The following is a 27,111-nucleotide window of genomic DNA, read 5'->3' on the forward strand; positions in this document are numbered from 1 at the left end:
TCTGCATTGATGGGGGCACTAATCACTCTGCGTTGATGGGGGCACTAATCACTCTACGTTGATGGGGGCACTAATCACTCTACGTTGATGGGGGCACTAATCACTCTGCGTTGATGGGGGCACTAATCACTCTGCATTGATGGGGGCACTAATCACTCTGCATTAAGGGGGCACTAAGATCCAGCAGTACCCACAGCAGAACCAGCAGTACCCACAGCAGTACCAGCCAGAGCCATCAGTACCCACCATAGAATCAGCAGTACCCACATCAGTACCAGCCAGAGTCAGCAGTGCCCACAGCAGTACCAGCCAGCAGTACATACAGCACAGTACCAGCCAGCAGTACCAGCCTGAGCCAACAGTACCCGCAGCAAAATTAGCCAGCAGTACCAGCCTGAGCCAGCAGTACCCACAGCAGTACCAGCCTGAACCAGCAGTACCCACAGCAGTACCCACAGCAGTACCAGCCAGCAGTACCCACAGCACAGTACCAGCCTGAGCCAGCAGTACCCACAGCATTTCCTGCCAGCAGTACCAGCCAGCTGTACCCACCTGCAGTACCAGCAGTTCTTTTCAAAACTTACCACCACAAAGAGTCAACTACGCTCCAGACTGGCCGACGCAAACCTGGAAAATCAGTTGCCAATAGCAACATCATCCATACCAGCTAACCTCACACACCTTCCCAAAGAGAAGCAGTTGCAGCCATCACATTAGGGGTGAGTTAATTAAATGTTTGACCAGATTCAATAGGCACATATTTAAGTTGATAATTTTGTACAGCCCCCGAATGATTTTATAAATACCCAAATGGCCCTTGGCAGAAAAAAGTTTCCCCACCCCTGATGTAAGGAGACAATGTGCATAAACTATCAGGTATCTACTTGTTGTTGTTTTCTGCAGCCTTGATACTTCCACTGCCACCACTTTAGTAGGCTGAGCTACCATGTGTGGTGGCATGAATGCCTGCTGAGCTACAGTATGTGATGGCATGAATGCCTGCTGAGCTACAGTATGTGATGGCATGAATGCCTGCTGAGCTGCAGTGTGTGATGGCACGAATGCCTGCTGAGCTACAGTATGTGATGGCACGAATGCCTGCTGAGCTGCAGTGTGTGATGGCACGAATGCCTGCTGAGCTACAGTGTGTGATGGCACGAATGCCTGCTGAGCTACAGTGTGTGATGGCACGAATGCCTGCTGAGCTGCAGTGTGTGCTGGCATGAATGCTTCTGAGCTACGTTGTGTGATGGCATGAATGCCTGCTGAGCTGCAGTGTGTGATGGCACGAATGCCTGCTGAGCTGCAGTGTGTGATGGCACGAATGCCTGCTGAGCTACAGTGTGTGATGGCACGAATGCCTGCTGAGCTGCAGTGTGTGATGGCACGAATGTCTGCTGAGCTACAGTATGTGATGGCACGAATGCCTGCTGAGCTACAGTGTGTGATGGCACGAATGTCTGCTGAGCTGCAGTGTGCGATGGCACGAATGCCTGCTGAGCTGCAGTGTGAGATGGCACGAATGCCTGCTGAGCTGCAGTGTGAGATGGCACGAATGCTTGTATCCCACAGGATGTGAAACTGTTATTCAACAGTGGATCAGCACATGGAAGTAACAATCAGCAGCCAATCTTAGATTGCCTTAGTCTGAAAGATGGAAGGAGATGCTGATTGGTTGCTTCTGCTCCTGTACTCCCAATTATAAGTTGTAGCTTTAGAGGGAAAAAAAGTATATGGCAGCTCATTTCCATATGGTGTGTGGCCCTGCCCACTTTTTCTTACTTTGTACTGGTTGCCATGGCCTGGTTTCGGCTCCATCTACAGTTGACGCACAGTACAGCTCACAGCCACCTCAGTGAGCTAAGCTTTTCTTTTCTACTCTCCTTCCAGGGAGGACATGGACCAGGAGGAGAAGGCACGGTTTGGCGAGCTCTGCAGCTCCGAGAATGGGAAGGGAAGAGAATGGTTTGCCCGCTTTGTCAGCGCTCAGGTAACGGTGTGTTATATATAGCATCAATGTGAGGATGTCCTGTAAGTCCCGCCTAGGACGGCACCATCTTTATTCAGGCATCATCTATGGTCACCTTCTGCTTCCTGGACTGAGATGCCAGCTCAGAGATGATATAGCCGCCATGTGAGTCCTGGTACCTGTGCAGTTCATGGCTATGTTCACACAAACATCTGACACAAATCAGCTGCAGCCTCTTGCCTTGTGATCACTGGTGAGGGGAGACTGAAGAAATGCTTCCTTCTGCCTGCAGCAGACAGAGGACATCATCTCAGCCTAGTAAAAATCACAGTCTGGAGCTCAAGTATGGAATGGGAATGACCTTCTCTTGGGGGGGGGGCTCAGGTATAAGCCCAGTACTTCATAAATTAACCTTAGACTCCTCTACATCGGAAAGTTCCCGCTGCATCATGGGCACAGAACTGCTTTTTTTTCCCCACACTTTTTTTTTTTTACTTGTAGTGCCACTCAAAGCTAGGAAAGGAGGGGTGTATATTATCCTGCTGGTCTCAGGAATGGGGTGCTGGCGTGATTAGTAACCATCCAGTAGGGTGTATCATACAAACAAATACCGCCCCTCTCCTGGTCCATTCTTTGTCAGTATGTATGTCAATATACATAAAGGGGTATACAATGTACGGTTAGCAGCAAACACACACATTATGGGTTAAACTGGATGGACTGATGTCTTTTTTTCAACCTCACAAACTATGTGGCGGCCTCAGCTCGCACCGCTCCACAAACCACGTCTACTGATGCATTTCACCCAGCCATTGGGGCTTAGTCATAAAGGTCTCTCTATGACTAAGCTCCGATAGGCGGGGTGAAATGCGTCACTTGGAGTGGTTTGAGGAATGGTGCGAGCTGGGGCCGCCACATACAGCACCTTGAAAAAGTATTCATACCCCTTGACATTTTCCACATTTTGGCATGTTACAACCAAAAACGTAAATGTATTTTATTGGGTTTTTATGTGGTAAACCAACATAAAGTAGCACATAATTGTGAAGTGAAAGGAAAATGATAAATGGTTTTCCAAATTTTTTACAACTAAATATGTGAAAATTGTAGCGTGTATTTGTATTCAGCCCCCTTTACTCTGATACCCCTAACTAAAATCTAGTGGAACAAATTGCCTTCAGAAGTTACCTAATTAGTAATCAGAGTCCACCTGTGTGTAATTTAATCTCAGTATAAATACAGCGATTTAGATCAGAGGTTTGTTAGAGAACCTTAGTGAAGAAACAGCATCATGAAGGCCAAGGAACACACCAGACAAGTCAGAGCAAAAGTTGTTGAGAAGTTTAAAGCAGGGTTAGGTTCTAAAAAAAAATATGCCAAGCTTTGAACATCCCACGGAGCGCTGTTCAATCCATCGTCTGAAAATGGAAAGAGTATGGCACAACTGCAAACCTACCAAGACATGGCCGTCCACCTAAACTGACAGGCTGGGCAAGTAGAGCATTAATCAGAGAAGCAGCCAAGGGGCCCATGGTAACTCTGGAGGAGCTGCAGAGATCCACAGCTCAGGTGGAAGAATCTGTCCACAGGACAACTATTAATTGTGGACTCCACAAATCTGGCCTTTATGGAAGAGTGGCAAGAAAGTCATAAGAAGTCCCGTTTGCAGTTTGTGAGAAGCTATGTGGGGGACAGCAAACATGTGGAAGAAGGTGCTCTGGTCAGATGAGACCAAAATTGAACTTCTAGGCCTAAAATCAAAACTTGGGGTGGGGGGGGGGGGAACTAACACTGCACATCACCCTTAACACACCATCCCCACCGTGAAACATGGTGGTGGCAGCATCATGTTGTGGGAATGCTTTTCTTCAGCAGGGACAGGGAAGCTGGTCAGAGTTGATGGGAAGATGGATGGAGCCAAATACAGGGCACTCTTAGACGAAAACCTGTTAGAGTCTGCAAAAGACTTAAAACTGGGGTGGAGGTTCACCTTCCAGCAGGACAACGACCCTAAACATACAGCCAGAGCTACAATGGAATGGTTTAGATCAAAGCATATGCTTGTGTTCTAATGGCCCAGTCAAAGTCCAGACCTAAATCCAATTGAGAATCTGTGTCAGGATTTGAAAATTGCTGTTCACAGACGCTCTCCATCCAATCTGACAGAGCTTGAGATATTTTGCAAAGAAGAATGGGCAAATATGTCCCTCTCTAGATGTGCAAAGCTGGTAGAGACATCCCCAAAAAGACTTGCAGCTGTAATTGCATTGAAAGGCGGTTCTACAAAGTATTGACTCAGGGGGGTGAATACAAATGCACGCCACACTTTTCACATATCTGTAAAAAAATGTTTAAAACCATTTTATCATTTTCCTTCTACTTCACAATTATGTGCCACTTTGTGTCGGTCTATCACATAAAATCCCAATAAAATACATTTATGTTTTTGGTTGTAACATGACAAAATGTGGAAAATTTCAAGGGGTATGAATACTTTTATATAAAGGCACTGTACAAACACTGACACACATTGGACCGGTAGAGGCGGTACTTGTGTTTTTTTTTTTAACTTGTTCAGTACTGCTCAGCTGTCCCATATTGAAGAGGAGTGACCACACACAGGTTCTGACATTGTGAATTCCTTCACACGTGTATGCCTAGATGAAGATCTCTTTGTGTTTCGCTCTGTACAGTGTCACTAGGTTGTGTGTTTAGTTAGAAGTTGGAGTTCTTCTGTAGGATTGGTGGTTGGAAGCTTTTTATCTGTTTCTGGCCGTTATGGAATTGTAATCCACCTCTGCTTTCTCCACCTCCCCAGCGCTGCAATTCAAAGTGCGTCTCGGAGCAGACCTTCTACCGGCTGGTGCAATCCTTCGCGGTGGTCCTCTTTGAGTAAGTGTGTCAGTTATGCGGGGGCTCGCTGTTATGATAACTATGTTCCCCGGCTGACTCCCCCTTTCTTTCTTCCTGTAGATGTCACCAGATGGATGATTTTGGTCCAGCCAAGAACCTGATGACCATGTGCTTCACGTATTACTACATCGGTGAGATATTGATAAATCGTGATGGGCTTGGGCGTGCTCTGATAGAGACCGCCTATCATAGGCAGTGAGGCATTTCCCGACTGGAAGCTGCACATGTGCATGCTGCCTATGATTGGCGGTGTGCAGTGCCGGCTTCCTAGCGGGTTCTATCCAAACACACCCGAGCCCATTGCTATTGAATCCCGTATTAGCCAATCACCAGCATCAGCCAGTAGTTCTTTCCTGCCATGTGATACCGCTGCCCACCATCCTCATCTTCCAGTCATGCTCCTCCTACAGCACACGTGTCAAACACAAGGCCCCAGGGCCGAATCCGGCCCTCCAAGCCATTTCATGTGGCCCTCACACCTCTCCTGCAGCTGCTGCAACCCCTTCATTGTTGCCCCCACCTTGTCTCAGCAGTCAGCAGCAGAGAGAAGGACAAAACTCCAGATCCTGCACTTCTCCATGCAGCCAAAGAGAGGCTTGAATTTACCCCCCCCCCCTCCCTTACCCCCCCTTTACCGTCTCAGCAGTCCGCAACAGAGCGGAAGATAGATCTCCTCCTAGAGATCCTGTGCCTCTCTTTGCAGCCATAGCACCCTCTCCTCTCCACTTCCCCTGGTCTTAGCATTCAGTGGTCTCCAGCCCTCCTCTGGTCCTCCTCTAGACTCAGGGGTGCACTGTCATGTAAGGGAGGGTGAGGGACTCTTGACTTCTAATGGTGGAGAGGGATGCTCTGGACATCCAGTCTTACAGATACATCTGGCCCTTTGAGGGCAACCATAATCCTGATTTGGCCCGTGATGAAATGGAGTTTGACACCCCTGTCCTACAGTCTTTAACTCTACCCCCAAATATGCAAATAATTTTATGCCTTACATTATACAGAAAAGAGCCTGTTGAATAATCGTGTAGGTATAGTAGATGAATTGTGTTTGAAAAATAAGGTGCGCAAACAAACAAAAAGAGTCTCCAGCAGCAACCAAAACTCTAACCTAGGTAGAGTGAGAGTGTGAAAATGCAAAAAAAAGGGGCACTAGGTGTGAACAGTGTATGTGAACCAAAAAGAAAACACTGTGATTACATTGTGTTACCTGATAAATTGGTACAGAATACAAAAATTATGATAAACAGTGCACAATGCAAACGTATATGTGATACAGAGGCGTAACTAGAACCTTCAGGGCCCTGATGCAAGAAACCATGAAGGGCCCCCCAGACCCCTGGCCGGGGCCCTTACCTTCAAGCCCAGGGCTCTTCCCACTAATCCTGGGGCTCTTTACACTCGTTGCATGGCCTTTTATTACGGTCCCGCAGCAGGATTCTTTCACAAGTTCTGCAGTGGGCCCCCTTCCTGCAATCTTGTGGGCCCCCTTCCTGCAATCTTGGGGCCTCCCCACAGTGGTGCAATGCCAGGGTCCGGTCGCAAGTGTGACCTTTGCGATCCTGGAAGTTCACCCACTGGTTTGCTACCGGGCCCCCTGGAGCATGGGGCCCGGTAGCGATTGCAACCCCTGCAACCCCTGTAGTTACGCCCCTGATGTGATATAAACAATAAAATTGATGAGTCCAAAAAAAAGGAAGGCTGTGGTCTTCTCTAAGGTGAAAAGTGAAAAGCGGATGTGCAAACACAGGATCCCTCTTAGCACCCACGTGTAGAAGGTAGAGAGGTAATGCCCTTACCAACTTCAAAGATGTCATAAACTTGAATAGATGACAACAGCCAGTGTGATAATCCCAACCTTTCACTCTTCCACCCAATGTGAAGTAAATAGAGACTCTTACCAGAGGTAAGTATATCACAAATCAGATGGGGAGTGATGTTGTTCTCCAAAATTTCAGGCAGTGTGCTTCCTTGCAAATCCTGCTCTGACTCTTGCTACTGTGGGGAGGTGTACTTCTTCCTTAACCGCTTGCCGACCGCCGCAAGTACATATACTACGGCGGTCAGCCCCAGCCAGGCAAAGTGACGTATCGGTACGTCACTAGCCTGTGAGCCAATAGCGGGCGAGCGCGCGCCACTGAAGGCACGCTCCCGTCCTGGATCGTTCCCTAACGAGTCCGCGCATGTGACCGGCGGACCCGATGTCCGCCGGTCACTCGCGAACGTCCGCCGTGAAGGGAGAAAGGCGGGCGGCTAATGTAAACAAGGCCGCCTGTCATTCTTCCCTGTGTAAAAATGGAGATCACACGGTTCTACTATGTAGGACCGTTGATCTCTGTTCTTACACCAGTAGCCATGTCCAATCACAGTTAGAAACACGCCCCTAGGCACATACTTAACCCCTCCTTCCCCAATAAAGTTAACCCCTTCCCTGACAGTGTCATTTGTACAGTAACAGTGCATATGTATAGCACTGATTACTGTAGTAATGTCACTGGTAACCCCAAAAGTGTCAAAAATGTCAGTCAAGGGTCTGATCTGTCATCCGCAATGTCGCAGTCCCGCAAAAAAAATCGCAGATCGCCGCCATTACTCGTTAAAAAAAAAAAAAAATGACAAAAATCTTTCCCTTAATAAACGCAATAACTTTTGCGCAAACCAATCAAAATACGCTTATTGTGATTTTTTTTTTTATACCAAGCATGTGTAGCAGAAAACAAATTGGCCAAAAATGTAAAAAAAATTTAGATTTTTACATTTTTTTTGGGGTAATTTCATATAAACAAAAAGGGAAAAATATTGTTATTTTTGCAAAATTGTCGCTCTTTTTTTGTTTATAGCGCATGAACAAAAAATCGCACAGGTGATCACATACCACCAAAAGAAAGCTCTGTTTGTGGGAAAAAAAGGACCTCAAATTCGTTTAGGTACAGCGTCGCACGACAGCGCAATTGTCCGTTAAAGTCACGCAGTGCCGAATCGCAAAATAGGCCCTGGTCAGGAAGGGGGTAAAATCTTCCGGGGCTTAAGTGGTTAAACTCCTCACACCCAGCCGCAGACAAATATCCACATAGGATCTCCATTCCCAGTGGATGCCTTATCAGGGGAAACGCGTCGGGGGGGGGGGGGGAGAAGCCTGCGCTGTCACCACCCGTGGTCCGCGCTGCAGAGCGGCCACGACTGAGATTGTATTCGCCTTTCAAATTCTACTTTAATGTAAGTGTTCTACCTTTTAAATAAAGCTGTTTTAAGAGGTAATGCACTATTGCCTGTTTATTACTCTCCTATGTGGATATTTGTCTGCGGCTGGGTGTGAGGAGTTTAAGGAAGAATTACACCTCCCCACAGTAGCAAGCGTCAGAGCAGGATTTGCAGAATTTTCAAGGAAGCATACTGCCTGAAATTTTGGAGAACAACATCACTCCCTCTGGTAAGAGTCTCTATTTACTTCACATCGGGTGGAAGAGTGAAAGGTTGGGATCTTTTTCTGTTTATCACACTGGCTGTTGTCATCTATTCAAGTTTGACATCTTTGAAGTTGGTAAGGGCATTACCTCTCTACCTTCTACACGTGGGTGCGAAGAGGGATCCTGTGTTTGCACATCCTCTTTTTCACTTTTCACCTTTGAGAAGACCACAGCCTTCCTTTTGTTTGGACTCATCAATTTTATTGTTTATATCACATATACGTTTGTGAACTGTTTGTCATAATTTTTGTATTATGTACCAATTTATCAGGCAACCCAATGTAATCACAGTGTTTTCTTTTTGGATAACATATGGCACTTTTCCACTGCAAGTACCGGCTCGGCTCTACTCGGCCCTGCTTGGCCCGGTTTGCTTTTCCACTGCTGGTACCGCATGGTACGGTGTTGGAACGGTTCGGTACGGTTTGCTTTTCCACTAAAGTAATACTAAAGTTAAGTGGGTGGGATAACAAGGGGGTGGGTGGGATTCTCTGACCAATCAGTGGCTAGTAGTGACTGCATGCAAAGGATTGTGGGATATGGTACCGGGTATGGTATCTCTTTGAACCACAGTTGAGGTGGTACTGTTTTTGAGAGCCATACTGTTCGGTTCCATGCAGTGGAAAAGCGCCGCCGTACCGAACCGTTGCTACACCGTACCATGCGGTACCAGCAGTGGAAAAGCACAAAAGTGAGCCGAACCGTTCAGTTCCATGCAGTGGAAAAGCGCCAATACACTGTTCACATCTAGCGCACCTATTTTTTGCATAGTAGATGAATTTACACATTTCTGATACTTGGACAGTGCAGTTTTGGTTAACGCATTTTGCCCAGAAAGAGGAAATTACCTTTTAAACGTATGAAGCACTCAGGACTAGCAATTTGTTACAAGGGCCAGGCCATGGTTTGGGGGGTTCAGAAGGGACCTTCACTTTACAATGTATTCAGTGTTTCTACAAAAGGTTACATTTCAAATTATGTATATTGCTTATCAAAACCATTATATTTTATATTCTATTGTGTTCTGAAATGTACCAAACCAATATCTCCCCTCCCCCACTAACACTAAACTTTTAAACCAAAACTCCTCATATATACATAAAAAGTACACTTCAGTTTTTACTGCTAGCCAAAAAAATGTTCACTTCAGTAATAGACGCCCTATACCGAGAATAGAAATGTCCCATCCATAGTGACAAAAGAACAAAAAACACTGGAGGCATTGTAACAAACAGTGGTGGGACAGGCTCACTCGGCACCCAGGAATTTGTTTATTATAACTTTCACGATTATTGACCAGGAGAGATGAAAAAAAAAAAAATATATATATATATACAGTACAGACCAAAAGTTTGGACACACCTTCTCATTCAAAGAGTTTTCTTTATTTTCATGGCTTTGAAAATTGTAGATTCACACTGAAGGCATCAAAACTATGAATTAACACATGTGGAATTATATATATATATATATATATATATATATATATATATATATATATATATATATATATAACAAAAAGTGTAAAACAACTGAAAATGTCATATTCTAGGTTCTTCAAAGTAGCCACCTTTTGCTTTGATTACTGCTTTGCACACTCTTGGCATTCTCTTGATGAGCTTCAAGAGGTCGTCACCTGAAATGGTCTTCCAACAGTCTTGAAGGAGTTCCCAGAGATGCTTAGCACTTTTTGGCCCTTTTGCCTGCACTCTGCGGTCCAGCTCACCCCAAACCATCTCAATTGGGTTCAGGTCCGGTGACTGTGAAGGCCAGGTCATCTGGCACAGCACCCCATCACTCTCCTTCTTGGTCAAATAGCCCTTACACAGCCTGGAGGTGTGTTTGGGGTCATTGTCCTGTTGAAAAATAAATGATGGTCCAACTAAACGCAAACCGGGTGGAATAAAATGCCGCTGCAAGATGCTTTGGTAGCCATGCTGGTTCAGTATGCCTTCAATTTTGAAAAAATCCCCAACAGTGTCACCAGCAAAGCACCCCCACGCCATCACACCTCCTCCTCCATGCTTCACGGTGGGAACCAGGCATGTAGAGTCCATCCATTCACCTTTTCTGCGTCGCACAAAGACACTGTTGTTGGAACCAAAGATCTCAAGTTTGGGCTCATCAGACCAAAGCACAGATTTCCACTGGTCTACTGTCCATTCCTTGGGTTCTTTAGCCCAAACAAGTCTCTTCTGCTTGTTGCCTTTCTTTAGCAGTGGTTTCCTAGCAGATATTCTACCATGAAGGCCGGATTCACACAGTCTCCTCTTATCAGTTGTGCTAGAGATGTGTCTGCTGCTAGAACTCCGTGTGCCATTGACCTGGTCTCTAATCTGAGCTGCTGTTAACCTGCGATTTCTGAGGCTGGCGACTCGGATGAACTTATCCTCCGCAGCAGAGGTGACTCTTGGTCTTCCTTTCCTGGGGCGGTCCGCATGTGAGCCAGTTTCTTTTAGTGCTTGATGGTTTTTGTGACTGCACTTGGGGACACTTTCAAAGTTTTCCCAATTTTTCGGACTGACTGACCTTAATTTCTTAAAGTAATGATGGCCACTCGTTTTCCTGTACTTAGAATTTGTATTATGGCAAGAAAAAAGCAGCTAACAGTCTATTCAGTAGGACTATCAGCTGTGTATCCACCTGACTTCTGCACAACACAACCGATGGTCCCAACCCCATTTAGAAGGCAAGAAATCAGACTTATTAAACCTGACAGGGCACACCTGTGAAGCGAAAACCATTTCAGGTGACTCTACAATTTTCATAGTCATGAAAATAAAGAAAACTCCTTGAATGAGGTGTGTCCAAACTTTTGGTCTGTGCTATATATATATATATATATATATATATATATATATATATATATACACACACATCTAAAAAACTTTAGAACATCATCCAAAAGTTAATTTATTTCAGTAATTCACTTCAAAAGTGAAACTCCTATATTACGTAGATTCATTACACACAGATGAGATATTTCAAGCATTTCTTTGTTTTATTTTGATGATTACAGCTTACAGCTAGTGACAACCCAAAATTCAGTATCTCAGAAAATTAGAATATTACATAAGACCAATAAAAAAAAAAAAAAAATAAAAAAAGGATTTTTAATACAGAAATGTTAGCTTGCTGAAAAGTATGTCCATGTACAGTATAAGATGCACACAATACTTGGTCAGGGCTCCTTTTTGCATGAATTACTGCATCAATGCGGTGTGGCATGGAGGCGATCAGCCTGTGGCACTGCTGAGGTGTTATGGAAGCCCAGGTTTCTTTAAAAGTGGCCTTCAGCTCATCTGCATTGTTACGTCTGGTGCCTCTCATCTTCCTCTTGATAATACCCCACAGATTCTCTATGGGGTTTAGGTCAGGCGAGTTTGCTGTCCTATCAAGCACAGTTATACCATGATCAGTAAACCAGGTATTGGTAGTTTTGGCAGTGTGGGCAGGTGCCAAATCCTTCTGGAAAATGAAATCAGCATCTCCATAAAGCTGGTCAGCAGAGGGAAGCATGAAGAGCTCTAGAATTTCCTGGTAGAGGGCTGCACTGACTTTGGACTTGATAAAACACAGTGGACCAATAGCAGCAGATGACATAGCTCCAAAACTTTAAATGTACAAAATATCGGCCGATACCGATACGTTGTGACCAAAATATCGTTATCGGTATCTGCCCTGAAAAAAACATATCGGTCTATCCCATATATATATATATATATATATATATATATATATATATATATATATATATATATATATATATATATATATATATATATATATATATATATATATATATATATATATATATATATATATATATATATATATATATATATCTTTTTTTTTTCTTATCTTTATAATACACATCGCTCTTTTCCTCAGAACATTTGCTTGTCTGTACTTCCATTCTGTTTCTAGCTTTTTGTACACTTTTTACAGTAGTAGTTTTTTTTGTATTTTATTTTATTTTATGTGATCCATGCCCCTTCTCTTTCTGGTGACCTAGTCAGCTGCCTCTATTGCCTTTATCCTCCCCCCCCCCCCCCCAATCCCTCCTATGGCCTAAAATTAACCCTTGCAGTACGTGCCTTTTTGGATGATCATCTCCTTTTAATCTGCAGGTAAGCCTCACGTGTCGCCCACAGAGTCGCGGGAGAAGCCTGTGAGCACTGGCAGCATTGACGCCTATCTAAAGTCTGCCAACAGCTGGTTTTCTGAGAAGAAGGACAACGTGGAGCGGCTGCTGAGGACCACCTCCGTCACCACCGAGAACATGAAGGGCTTTTTCGGGGGGCTGGAAAGCAAACTTAAGGGTCCGCCCGCCAAAAGAAATGGGTAAGAGAGATTTTTAGAGGTGGGCAAAATATCCAAATGTGAATAAAGCTGTGCTAAGGGCAATAACCTACAGCAACCAATCAGGAGCTGGATATACTGCTCGGACCGCCAATCCAGCGTTTATCTTCTCCATTTTTCCAGTCCTATATTGGGTATTTTATGTACTGTGTGGACACTGACCAGATCACAGGATTACTTCTGAGAAGTAAAAGGATACATTTGAAACATTGTAGCAGCATGTCAGTGATGAGATCTCTGCAGTCCTCTCCAACCTGTTGTCGCCCGTGTAAAATGCGTACAGCGGTAAAAGGGTGGGCTTTAGCTCCCATACACTGCGAATATGTGTTTACTATGCACTCCCAGCACAGAGACTGAACTCGCAAAGACGGCTCTCGGTCAGAACTAATGATCTATAGCCAGCCGGACAGTAGTCACATAATCACCAATCCATCCCGGGCATTCAGAAGTTTTAAAGGAACGCTGGGCGGGAAGGGGTTAAAGTAGATGTACCCCATAGCTGGATGACCTTTAATTTGCTCTGTGCACTGTGTAGCCTATAAAATTGCCATGTACTGTATCCCCATAAAAGCTCTTCTCACCTTTTTTGATCCCTTGTCCAATTTGTTGCTGCGAATCTCCTGCAGCCACTTTTTTTCTACATGCACTCGCTCCAGTGTCCTCCACATGGCAATGCTAAGGCCCAGCTTCCTGAAAGTGACAACAGTGTACCATGCCTGAGCAGTGTGCATCTGCACGGCCATTGGTAGTCTCTACCAGAGGAGAATGAAGCTGGGTGATAATTCTGGAATATATTTTGGAGATAGGGAAAGAGCATTGTCCCCCTATAACAGGAAGTCCCTGAAAATGGCAGGATCACCAGGTGATCTATTAATGAAAATTGCAGATTTTCAACGATTGGAAACCTCTTTTGAAATGTTATTAAATCAGAGCTCTGGCCTTCCCCTCACTCTTGCACAGTTGTAGCAGCTCCTCTCCTTGACTGAAATGGCTTATTCTGATTTCACTGCACACTGTGAGCTTCTCATAATGTGCATTAGAAGCTGCAGCAGCAAGTCAGACAAAGCCCGCCTCATTTCCTGGCTGGAAGATGCTTAGCATTATCCAGCCCTTTCCTCCAAGGAGCTCTTAGAATGTTGATGAGGGAGAAGGCAAAATAGAAGTAATTTCATGTTTCGCCTTAACACATTAAAGCTCCTTTGAGATTTTAGTGATTGAGTTACACCCACTAAAATTAGGCGAAAAGCTTGCATTTCAGGTTCTCAAGAACATCCGTGTACTCCTGGCTGTGAACAGAGCAAACGCACATCTGCTGCCTGCAGACACCTTTTTCAGCATGTTTCTATTTCAATCATTTTTATTGAGTTTATATAATTTAAGATTAAAATAATATTCGAATATTGCACTAAGATAATATGCAAGAATCATTTTCCAAAAATAGCATATCTGAAAAAGAATAATAAAAAAAATAATAATAAATGTAATAAATGTATTCAAATATTGCACTAAGATAATATGCAAGAATAATTTTCCAAAAATAACATATCTGAAAAAAAAGAAATAAATGTAATAAATGTATGGTAATTAAACAGTCCCAAGCAGCTAGCACATAATCCTATTGGTAACGGATGGTAGGCAATTCAACCAAATCAATAGCAGCGCTCATATATTATTCCGAAGTCTTCCAGTGAAGTGAGACTAATGGCGCTTTTCCACTGCATGGAACCGAACGGTTCGGCTCGCTTTTGTGCTTTTCCACTACTGGTACCGCATGGTACGGTGTAGGAACAGTTCGGTACGGTACGGCGGCGCTTTTCCACTACATGGAACCGAACGGTACGGCTCGCTTAAACAGTACCACCTCAGTTGTGGTTCCAACAGGGCCGTACCGGTACCATATCCCACAATCCTTTGCGTGCAGCCTTGACTGTTTATCACTACTAGCCACTGATTGGTCAGAGAATCATTGTTATCCCACCCACTTACTTTAGTACTACTTTAGTGGAAAAGCAAACCATACCAAACCGTACCGAACCATTCCAACACCGTACCATGCGGTACCATGCAGTGGAAAACCAAACAGGGCCGAGTAGAGCCGAACCGGTACTTGCAGTGGAAAAGTGCCAATATATATGTGATAAAGGAAAAATGGGTCCACCACCAAGGGGAAGAAACACACCAGATTCAGGTGACTGCTGGGTTTAGCAGCAGTCAAAATGCGCTCTTGTATGATCAACTGATCAATGAGGACAGATTCCTTGGATACATGGGTAAAGACTCCAACAATGTGTAGACGCGTTTCGTCATATGTGACATCATCAGGGGCGTATGATGTCACATATGACGAAACGCTTCGGGAGGAGCCTAGCCACGCGCTGCAGACAGAAAAACTAGAGGTCGGCCATGTTAGTGGTTGGAAACAAGTCATAGCTACTACCTTTGTGAGACCATGCTCGTTGTTGTGGAAACATTGTGAGTACCCTGTGTTTAGCTTCATTTTCTTATTAATAAAAACTGTTTTTTAGCGATACTTGCGCAATGATCTTTTTATTTTTATACCTACACATTGTTGGAGTCTTTCCCCATGTATCCAAGAAATCTGGACTCACTGATCAGTTGATCATACAAGAGAGCTTTTTGACTGCTTCTAAACCCAGCAGTCCCCTGAATCTGGTAAGAGAGACAGTGTGTTTCTTCCCCTTGGTGGTGGACCCATTTTTCCTTTATCACATATATATGTCTCACTTCACTGGAGGACTTCGGACTATTATCTGATCGCTGCAATTGATTTGATTGAATTATATAATTTAACGTACAAAGAAAGCAAAGAACGATAAAGCGTTCTATTATAACGAGCAAGCAGCAGTGCCTTTGGATATTACACCAACTCTTACCACAAAAGGTAGTTTATAGGAGTACATCAACAAACAAGAGTTGTGTCTGATGTTTAACAAAGAGTAGCAATCATACGTTAGGTCCCTTTCACACTTATGCGACCTAAAAGTTGCACGATTTTACCATAATTTTGTTGCCACGATTTTATTACGATTTTACAGTGATTTGGACTGGATTTGAAGCAATGCCTACGTCTTTGGACCTCAAAACACATTAAAATCGGCCCAAAGTAGTGCAGGGTCTGCTTTGAAGTCGTTGCGACTTGAAGTTGCACAGATATGAATAGTACTCATTGCAAATCACGGAGTATGACTTGTCATGCGATTTTGCAGTCCCAAATCGCAGGACAAGTCACACAAGTGTAAAAGGGGCTTTAGCGGCGCTAGCCCCTCCGCCTAGACACCCCATTTGGGAATAAACTGTGTCAAGGACCAGGGGGCAACGCGGCCACCTTTCCATTAAAGTAAGTGTAATATTATTGATTCTAACATAGTATTGTACGTGTAACTATACCTAGGGTAACATAAGTGTCAACTAGTTATTCAGGCACTAAGGTGACTATTATACCTTCGTAGAAGGGGGAAGAGCAGAATAACTTGGGGGAAGGAGAACATACAAGGGGAAAAAGACCAGAGTCCTAAAGAAACACAATAAGGTGTAAGTCAGTGAAGGAGGACATATTTTCATGGTTCATTGTTAAGAGTTTAGACCAGGCATGTCCAACCTGCGGCCCGGGGGCCACATGCGGCCCGGAACCCCAGGCAATGCGGCCCACTGCCCCCTGACATTTTTTTTTTTTTTTGCTGGGGAGGAAGGAAGTCAGGTCGGGGGCATGGCCACAGCGGCTTCCAACTAACGGTAGGCAGAGGCTGCCTCGGAGGGGAGGGGGGGAGTCGAGAATGTGCAGTGTTTCTGACTCCTACCACCATGACCACTTCAAATCACTGAAGTGGTCATGGTGGTTAGAGTTTTCCTTTATTATCTCTCAGAAAAAGTAAACCTCTGTATACTGATTCCATCTCATTTGATCATCCTCTAGTTGTGCTAAATTAGTGTGTTGGGCACGGCGGCATGGGAAGGGCGCGGCTGCATTTTATTACTTATATACCTTAACTATAGTATATATTTTATATGCGGCCCGAGAAAATTTCTATACACTCAATGTGGCCCAGAGAAACCAAAAGGTTGGACACCCATGGTTTAGAACATTTAAATATAACATGACGGGTTCACTTTAAAAACCTAGGGTAGTAAATTTAAATCTCTTTTCTTCCAGCCAACCCGAAGACTCTCCAAGAGAGAAGCCGTCCAATGACAGTAAGTGGGTCCCTTCCCATCATTGTATCTTGTGCGGGTGTGTTGCGTCATCTCTCTGGGCCCACCATGTGTTCTCACCTGCTGTTCTTTGTGTTCAGTTCCCCTGCAGAGTCCTGATGACAAGAAGGGGGAGAAGATTTACCTGTACTCACATCTGAAACAACAACCAATCTGGTAAGAGGAAGGAAAAGGGAGTGAGGTCAGTAATGAGCGTCCTGCAGAGCCGACCGCTGTGGGGTGGGACAACGACTGCTAAACTATTTACCCCCCCATTAACACCGGTACAACTTGTCATGTGATTTGACAGTTCCAAATCGCATGACAAGTCGCACCCCATTGCCAGCAATGAAACCGAATATATTTTATAAAAGGTTCCTGTACTACTTTTTACCAAATTTGTTGCAACTTGCAAAGACCTCCATTAAATGAAGTTGCAAGCTGCAATGAAATCGACAGTGCAAATCGCTTTAAAATGGCGCTGAAGTAGATCGATTTCAAAGCCCATGTGAATGGAGGCTTAAAGTGGAATTTACAATAATCAGGATATTTACATTGTATATGTCTTTATTATAGGTACTATATTGCTGACAATTTATACAGCACCTTACATATATATTGTACATTCACATCAGTCCCTGCCCTCATGGAGCTTACAATCTAAGGTCCCTAACTCACATTCATAGATACTAGGGGCCAAGTTAGACCGGAACCAATTAACCCACCAGCATGCCTTTGGAGTGTGGGAGAGTACCCGTAAAAAACCCGCACAGGGAGAACATGCATACTTCATGCAGGGTGTACCATGGTTCTGTCCTTTTAATGGGGGAAAAGGAACTGTGCACCGTGCCAGGACAAGATCGTTTGGAACCCAAGGCCAAAATTTACCCCTCTCCTCCCTCCTAATTCCTCTGCATAGGCTGCAGGCTTTGCCCCTTTTTGTCTCCCCTCCTGCTAAAGTTCCCAAAGCAGCCACCACTTCTGCCTACCCCTCGGCCTATTGTCTGTACACCACCGCAGTTAACCCCACTAAAAACGTTACATCTGTCTGGTTGGCAGTACAGCTAGTCAGGACCAGGAAAATGTCTTCAAACATCATAGCAGAGAGGTTCCAACTTTGTGACGTCTTCCACTTATCTCCAACTATTAGAGGTGTGGGAGACACTATAAAGAAGAAAAAAAATTGATATTTACCACCGTAGCTGTCAGTCAGAGCCACGATCCCTCAAAAACTAAGGTTTTATTCACAAAGCTAGGATAACAAGCAGTGGTGTAGCATAGGTTGCAAGTCCCTAGGACAAGGTAAGTATTACGCCCCCTGACCTGTGGACTGCTAGAACTCCCTCTGTCCCACCAGAAAAATAATATATATATATATATATATATATATATATATATATATATATAAAAATTACATAGTAGGAAAATCAGTGCCTTACCTGAGCCTTCCGATGTGTGTCTGGCTTTCTCATCCACTCAATGTACCCTCCTACCTGAGCATCCCCCACCTCCTCGTTGTAATCCCATCCATCCTCTTGTTATGCACCGGATCTCCATAACCTGACCTCCCACCACCCCTAACCCCTCCCCCAACTACCCCTAACCCCTCCCCCACTCCCAAGGGTTGTCACCCTAGGACAGGAAGTGTTCTTGCCGGGATCATCAGGTGACAAAGGGGAGAAAAAAGCCTGAAAAAATAAAACTAATCCTGCTACCACATCTACGGACTGGAAAGGGGTGCCTGGCAGGGGTGTTAGTAGGTGGTAAAAAGGGGCTTCAGCTTAAGGGTAAATTTAAACCCACGATGCCCCCTTCCGACATCAGAAGGGGGGTGTGAAGATCAGCACCAGGGTCCGAAACCCTTTACATTACACAGCCCCTGTACCCTTTACGTTACACAGCCCCTGTACCCCTTTACGTTACACAGCCCCTGTACCTTTGGACCCCTTTACATTACACAGCCCCTGTACCTCGGGACCCCTTTACATTACACAGCCCCTGTACCTCGGGACCCCTTTACATTACACAGCTCCTGTACCTCTGCACCCCTTTACATTGCACAGCCCCTGTACCTCTGCATCCCTTTACATTGCACAGCCCCTGTACCTCTGCATCCCTTTACATTACACAGCCCCTGTACCTCTGCATCCCTTTACATTACACAGCCCCTGTACCTCTGCACCCCTTTACATTACACAGCCCCTGTACCTCTGCACCCCTTTACATTACACAGCCCCTGTACCTCTGCACCCCTTTACATTACACAGACCCTGTACCTCTGCACCCCTTTACATTACAAAGCCCCTGTACCTCTGCACCCCTTTACATTACACAGCCCCTGTACCTCTGCACCCCTTTACATTGCACACCCTGTGTACCTCTGCACCCCTTTACATTGCATAGCCCCTGTACCTCTGCACCCCTTTACATTACACAGCCCCTGTACCTCTGCACCCCTTTACATTACACAGCCCCTGTATCTCTGCACCCCTTTACATTACACAGCCCCTGTACCTCTTGATCCCTTTTGCATTACACAGCCCCCCCCCCCCCCACACCTCTGGATCCCTTTTGCATTACACAGCCCCCCACCACACCTCTGGATCCCTTTTGCATTACACAGCCCCCCACCACACCTCTGGACCTGTTTTACATTAAACAGCCCCCCCCCCCACACACACACATCTTGACCCCTTTTGCATTACACAGCCCACCACGCATCTCTGGACCTCTTTTGCAATACACAGCCCCCATCCCCACCCTCACACCTCTGGACTCGTTTTGCCTTTGCATTACACAGCCCCCCCTGCAGCTCTGCCCCTTCCTAGATTATTGGGGCATACAGAGGGGGAGACACAGGAGCGGAACCGATCAGGACAGAGGCAGAGCTGGGGAGACAAACATCAGTGCCAGCGCTGAAAAGACAGCGGGAGGTGGGAGCTGCCGGAGTTGACTTTCCGAGTTAACAGATCAGCCCCGAGTCCCAAGGCCTGGGATTGGCCGGGAACTTGGGTCTATAGTATGCAGTTAACCAGCAGGGTGATTGGTTGCTAGGTGGTCCTAGCAACCAATTCTGATGTTCAAATTGCATACAATAGCCTCGAGGTCCCGGCCAACCCCAGACCATGGGCTTCGGGTCTAATAAGTTCTCATGAGCAATCCGAGACCTGGGGCTTTTTGGGGGCCCCCCGTCCCCTCCCGACTCCACTGGTGCCAGGACTAATAAGAAAGAGATCTCTAATTCTCCAATAAGTATAGAACAATAACGTGTAGCACAGATGAAATAAAATGAGAACACAGACATTTTATAAGACCATTAAATCCCAACTCCTCGCAACCCAAAGGAACATATTTATGACACAGAGTGTGATTTTCACAGAACATTCACTGATAATGAAACAATTTATAGCACAAACACCAGGAATATTCATGTGCAATAAAATCTTTAGGAATATACCCCAAAATGTTCATGTTTTAGTGGAGCTGGTCTTTAATAAATGGAAGTCCTGTATGTATTCTGACCTGTGCTGTTTGCTATTTATGATAGGCACACGCTCAGGTTCTGGAACGCAGCGTTTTTTGATGCTGTGCATTGCGAGAGACGGAAGCGATCGCCCACGACCAGGTGAGAACAGCAAAAATAAATGAAGAAATAGAGTGCAAAGCGAGTCCCCCCCCCCCCACTTCAGTTCTATCAGGAGGCCGTATCACGGAGTAGCCCTGGGGGGGAGCGTAAACTATAAAACTCAGAGTCATTTCACTTACCAGCTGCTGGGGGAAGTGACTTGTTGTAATTTTCAGTCTTATCGCTGGCGGCTCGCTCTGGGGAAACACCATCTGTGATGAGGGGCGGTGGCTGGGAAATGACATCCATGAAAGTTTGTCAACACATTTTAATTGAAGAGCTGCAGGAGAGGATTGTTCGGAGCTGAATAGCATTGGGCCTTGGCTGGTTGCCACCTCTATCTGATTATTTTGTGGGTGGAGGATAATACTGTAAAGGGAAGGGGGGGGGGGGGAACGGTGTTGTCCAACATGGCCTTGATCCAGTTATGTTGGAGGACTGCGGAAAAGATTAAAGTGTATGTAAAGCAAAATAAAAAGGTTGGGGGACTTCTTGGCCTTTCCCTTCTGTAAAGAAAACTGTGTATGAAACCTTGGAAAGCCATGAAAAACCTGGTGATCCTGCCATTCCCGTTAGCAGAGAAGCCCCTTCCTCTTTTATTGACCATGCTAAGCATGGAAGCATATCTGTCCTTATATGGTCAGTTTGCATCTTCTGACTTCAGGATGCAGTGCCTGCAATCCCAAAATCAGATTAGAACTGCTATTCCCCTATGTAGCTCTCTCTGGTTTGAATGACAGTGGCTCCTGCTCAGAATTACACTTTCTATGCCCCCATCCAGGCTTCAGCAGTTTGATTGACAGCATCTCCCGCTCAGCATTACAGCTTCCACACCCCTGTTCAACTCTCTACAATTTGAGTGACAGCGGATCCTGCTCAGCGTTACAGATGCCACACTCCCCATCTTCAACAGTTTGAAAGATCGAGGTGCATACTCAGCATTACAGCGGCCACGCCGTCATCCAGCCCTCCGCAATTTGAAAGACTGTGGCTCCTGCTCAGCAGTACAGCTGCCACTCCCCTATCCATCCCTCCACAGTTTGAGCGACAGTGGCTCCTGCTTAGCATTACAGGTGCTGCACCCCTATCCAGCCCTCCCCTGCTTAAATGACAGTGGCTTCTGCTCATTGGTACAGCTGCCTCTCCCCTATCCATCCCTCCACAGTTTGAGCGACAGTGGCTCCTGCTTAGCATTACAGATGCTGTGCCCCTATCCAGCCCTCCCCTGCTTGAATGACAGTGGCTTCTGCTCATTAGTACAGCTGCCTCTCCCCTATCCAGCCCTCCACAGTTTGAGCGACAGTGGCTCCTGCTCAGCAGTACAGCTGCCACTCTCCTATCCAGTCCTCCACAGTTTGAGCGACAGTGGCTCCTACTTAGCATTAAAGGTGCTGCACCCCTATCCAGCTCTCCCCTGCTTGAATGACAGTGGCTTCTGCTCATTAGTACAGCTGCCACTCCCCCCCCTATTCAGCTCTCCACAGCTCTTGAATGACAGTGGCTCCTGCTCAGCAATACAGCTGCCACTCGGCTATCCAGCCCTCCAGAGTTTGAGCGACAGTGGCTCCTGCTTAGCATTACAGGTGCTGCACCCCTATCCAGCCCTCCACAGCTTGATCGAAAGTGGTTTCTGCTCAGTAGTACAGCTGCCATTCCTCTATCCAGCCCTCCACAGTTTGAGCGACAGTGGCTCCTGCTCAGCAATACAGCAGCCACTCCCCTATCTAGCCCTCCACAGTTTGAGCGACAGTGTCTACTGCTTAGCATTACAGGTGCTGCACCCCTATCCAGCCCTCCACAGCTTGAATGAAAGTGGTTTCTGCTCAGCAGTACAGCTGCCACTCCTCTATCCAGCCCTCCACAGTTTGAGTGACAGTGGCTCCTACTTAGCATTAAAGGTGCTGCACCCCTATCCAGCTCTCCCCTGCTTGAATGACGGTGGCTTCTGCTCATTAGTACAGCTGCCACTCCCCCCCTATCCAGCTCTCCACAGCTTGAATGAAAGTGTCTCCTGCTCAGCAATACAGCTGCCACTCGCATATCCAGCCCTCCACAGCTTGAATGAAAGTGGTTTCTGCTCAGCAGTACAGCTGCCACTCCTCTATCCAACCCTCCACAGCTTGAATGACAGTGGCTCCTGCTCAGCAATACAGTAGCCACTCTCCTATCCAGCCTTCCACAGTTTGAGCGACAGTGGCTTCTGCTTAGCATTTACAGCTGCCACTCCCCCACCCAGACCTCCAAAGTTTGAGTGACTACTACCCCTGGCCGCTGAGCAGCTTTTGCAACCTTCACCCCCACCTGAAGCTGCAGGGAGAAGAGGGAATCAAGTGATCACGTGACCGTAGATAAAGGGGCGATATACTTAATGATGGTACTACTTGTATATGTTTTGACTTTACATACACTTTAACATCTTCCTACTCTCCAAGGTCGTCGTCCACCAATTGGCCAGCTTGCCTAAACACCAGTGCATCCAATCTTTTCAGTAGGCCGCACCCAGTTGAGCTTTTTTACAGCAAAATGTTCAGTTTGCTTTTCGAGTATTACTCTAAATGAGGAAAAAAGAAATATTTCAACAAGGAGAATATTTTAGTACTTCCAATGGAGAGGTAGGCTGGATGTTGGGAGTTCTGCCATAGATACAAAATGGGGTCTATGGTACCATCAGTGTTGGCACACTGGATGTAAAAGTGAGCTCTGTAAGCTCTGGAGCAACTGCACTTTCAGTCTAAAGGCAGTCTATTTGCCTTTAGTAAATACAGTGCCTTGAAAAAGTATTCATACCCCTTGACATTTTCCACATTCTATTATGTTACAACCAAAAACGTAAATGTATTTTATTCAGATTTTATGTTATAGACCAACACAAAGGGTCACATAATTGCGAAGTGGAAGAAAAATGATAAATGTTTTTTTTTATTTTTTTTACGGATACCTGAAAAGTGTGGCATGCATTTGTATTCAGACCCCTTTATTCTGATACCCCTAACTAAAATGTAGTGGAACCAATTGCCTTCAAAAGTCAACTAATTAGTAAATAGAGTCCACCTGTGTGTAATTTAAACTCCCATATAAATACAGCTGTTCTGTGAAGCATTCAGAGGTTTGTTAGAGAACCTTAGGCCACTTTCACACGGGAGCCTACACTTAACAGAATCCGTTGGCTCAGCGGGGGATCGCTCTGCTGATCCCCACTGAGCAGGTGGATGACATGTCCTATCTGCTATTCTGTGCAGAGTGGACACGGACAGAGTCCCGCACTTCTCTATGGGGAAAATCGGGTTAAAAATGGACCGCCTGTCTGTTTTCATCTGATCCTATCTACCAGACTGATGGACAATAGTACCAGCATCTGTCTGAATTTTGCAGGCAGGATCAGATAGCGGCAGGTGTCATTAGACATATGTCCGCTGACACTGGCCACTCTGTAGGGGAGACTGCAAAGTCTAATCAGGTCCTCCTGAAAAACTGACATGCAGACGGGATCGGACAGCCTGTGTGAAAGGAGCCTTGGTGAAGAAACAGCATCATGAAGGCAAAAGAACACACCAGATGGGTCAAGGATAAAGTTGTGGAGATGTTTAAAGCAGGGTTAGGTTATGAAAAAATATCTCAAGCTTTGAACATCTCACGGAGCACTGTTCAATCCGCCTTCCGAAAATGGAAAGAGTATGGCACAACTGCAGCCCTACCAAGACATGGCCGGGCAAGGAGAGAATTAACCAGAGCAGCAGCCAAGAGGCCCATGGTAACTCTGGAGGAGCTGCAGTGATCCACAGGAAAACTATTAGGGGTGCACTCCACAAATCTGGCCTTTATGGAAGAGTGGCAAGAAGAAAGCCATTGTTGAAAGAAGTCCCGTTTTTCAGTTTGTGAGAAGCCATGTGGGGGACACAGCAAATATGTGGAAGAAAGTGCTCTCTCTGGTCAGATGAGACCAACATTGAACGTTTTGGCCTAAAAGCAAAATTCTATATGTGGCTGAAAACTAACACTGCACATCACCCTGAACATACCATCCCCACCGTGAAACATGGTGGTGGCAGCATCATGTTGTGGGGATGCTTTTCTTCAGCAGGGACAGGGAAGCTGGTCAGAGGTGATAGGAAGATGGATGGAGCCAAATACAGGGCAATCTTAGAAGAAAACCTGTTAGTCTGCAAAAGACTTGAGACTGGGGTGGAGGTTCACCTTCCAGCAGGACAACGACCCTAAACATACAGCCAGAGCTACAGTGGAATGGTTTAGATCAGAGCATATTCATGTGTTAGAATGGCCCAGTCAAAGTCCAGACCTAAATCCAATTGAGAATCTGTGGCAAGACTTGAAAATTGCTGTTTAGATGCTCTCCATCCAATCTGACAGAGCTTGAGCTATTATGCAAAGAAGAATGGGCAAACGTGTCTCTAGATGTGCAAAGCTGGTAGAGACATCCCCCAAAAAGACTTGCAGCTGTAACTGCAATGAAAGGCGGTTCTACAAAGTATTGACTCAGGGGGGCTGAATACAAATGCACGCCACACTTTTCACATATTTATTTGTTTAAAAAAATTTGAAAACCATTTATCATTTTCCTTCCACTTCACAATTATGTGTCACTTTGTGTTGGTCTATCACATAAAATCCCAATAAAACATATTTGTTTTTGGTTGTAACTTGACAAAAAGTGGAAAATTTCAAGGGGTATGAATACTTTTTTCAAGACACTGTAAACCCCTATGTTTGATGTTAAAATCTAAAATACAGGTGTAACATTAAACCTGGTCCAGAAGGTAGCCTATGCCTTTAAGGACAATTCCATTATACTTTTTTTTGCAGCTCAGAACTTTGAGCAAACGGCAACCTTTATCTTTCAGCAATCCCCCCCCCCCCCCCCCCTCAACTAGAGTCTCCTTCCTGCGTCACGATGGAATGGTCATACCCCCCATAGGTCGGCATTTTGTGCATTGCGGTTATAGTTTGCTGCAGTGAGGCCCTCCAACCCTCTTTATAACCCTCTGCTCTATCTCATTAACTGGGTGACCTTTTTCCGGTATAAATACAAAATAATTATGATAATATAACTTTAATCACCTCCATAAAATAATCTTTATAAACATGTTGACATTCTTCCTCTAATTGGCCTTTTCGCTGCTCCTCCGAGATCGCGTCTGCTCAGGTCCTATTCGGCTGGTGCTTTACTACCTGCGCTGTCATCTGTGGCGGTTAATTGCACCAAGAAAGCGTCACCAAGGGCCATCTGTGTCAGCTGAACAGCTGCCTGTTATCGCCCGCTGGAACCCGCCTGACGCACAGTCCTGCATTTTATGGCATTTTTTTAAATATTCACCCAGACAATTGGAGCGAAGGGAGACTTTACAGCTTACATTGAGTGCTGTTACTTATTTCTATACAATTGATGGAGCGACAGTTTCATGGCCTACAGAGGGGAGCTCCAGTGTACTCCTCACTTGAGTAACTTGGTTAACTTTAAAAGGACTTGTTTTTACACTTGCTTAAAAATGTGGCATTGGACACTTATTTTTTAAAAGCACTTTGCATGACAATCAAAGCCCCTATCACTAAATAAAATGGTAAGCTCACACTCCTGTTCAAGCGCTGCATTTGCAATGCTTTGCTTCAAAAATAATATCCCATGTCACTTACTTGGTGCTTCAAAGCATCTTCAAAGCCTCCATACAAGTCTATGGCAAAGCTCACTAACCGCACCTGCAGCTTGTGAGAGGCTTTTATTCCGCTTTAGCTTTGCTTTGTTTTGGGGGTATTTCAGGTATGAGATATCCCAGGATGGGAAACCAACAAGCTAACCGGAAAGAAATCAGCAGTCACTTCCGGCTCATGTGTATATATTCTGGGAGTGTCTGGTGCAAAAATCACCTCTGGTGTGCAGCGTGGAGCATCAGCAAGGTGAGCGGGGTTTGGACTGGAGCAGAGAAACTAGCAGATTGCACACGTTGTGTGCAACATAGGAGTACTATAGCTGAAGGTAAGCAGGGACTGGAGAGAGAGGACTGAGTGGCAGAGGATCCGCAGAGCAGCTAGAGGACCAGAGCAGGAGAAACTAGAAATATCACATGGAATGCACAGCGTGGGAGCATAATAGAGGAGGTGAGCGGGAATCTGAGAAAAAGAAGGATCCACAAACCTGAGAAACAGCAGAGCTGGGGGTTACTGCTTAGTGGGGGATCAGCAGAGCTGGGGGTTACTGCTTAGTGGGGGATCAGCAGAGCTGGGGGTTACTACTGAGTGGGGGATCAGCAGAGCTGGGGGTTACTGCTGAGTGGGGGGATCAGCAGAGCTGAGGGTTACTGCTGAGTGTGGAATCAGCAGAGCTGGAGGTTACTGCTGAGTGGGGAATCGGCAGAGCTGGGGGTTACTGCTGAAAGGAGGATCAGCAGAGCTGGGGGTTAATACTGAGTGGGGGATCAGCAGAGCTGGAGGTTACTACAGAGTGGGGGTACAGCAGAGTTGGGGGGTTTCTACTGAGTGTGGAATCAGCAGACCTAGTGGTTACTACTGAGTGGGGCTTCAGCAGAGCTGAGGTAGTACTGAGCAGGGGATCTGCT

General features: G+C 45.6%; 1 protein-coding gene across 2 annotated transcripts in view; it reads left to right on the top strand.

The window, feature by feature from the left end:
* KIAA0513 overlaps window positions 1-27,111 on the top strand; it is a 129,375-nt gene that overhangs the window by 84,569 nt on the left and 17,695 nt on the right. For both annotated transcript variants that reach the window (XM_082270420.1, XM_082270421.1), the window contains exons 3-9: window positions 1,891-1,990; window positions 4,788-4,861; window positions 4,943-5,013; window positions 12,477-12,690; window positions 16,880-16,920; window positions 17,019-17,094; window positions 20,465-20,542. In XM_082270420.1, the coding sequence (XP_082126546.1) occupies window positions 1,891-1,990; window positions 4,788-4,861; window positions 4,943-5,013; window positions 12,477-12,690; window positions 16,880-16,920; window positions 17,019-17,094; window positions 20,465-20,542 (654 nt within the window). The remainder of the gene's footprint in view (window positions 1-1,890; window positions 1,991-4,787; window positions 4,862-4,942; window positions 5,014-12,476; window positions 12,691-16,879; window positions 16,921-17,018; window positions 17,095-20,464; window positions 20,543-27,111) is intronic.

This window comes from Pelophylax lessonae (assembly GCF_965119305.1).
Source record: "Pelophylax lessonae genome assembly, chromosome: 10".
NCBI lineage: Eukaryota > Metazoa > Chordata > Amphibia > Anura > Ranidae > Pelophylax > Pelophylax lessonae.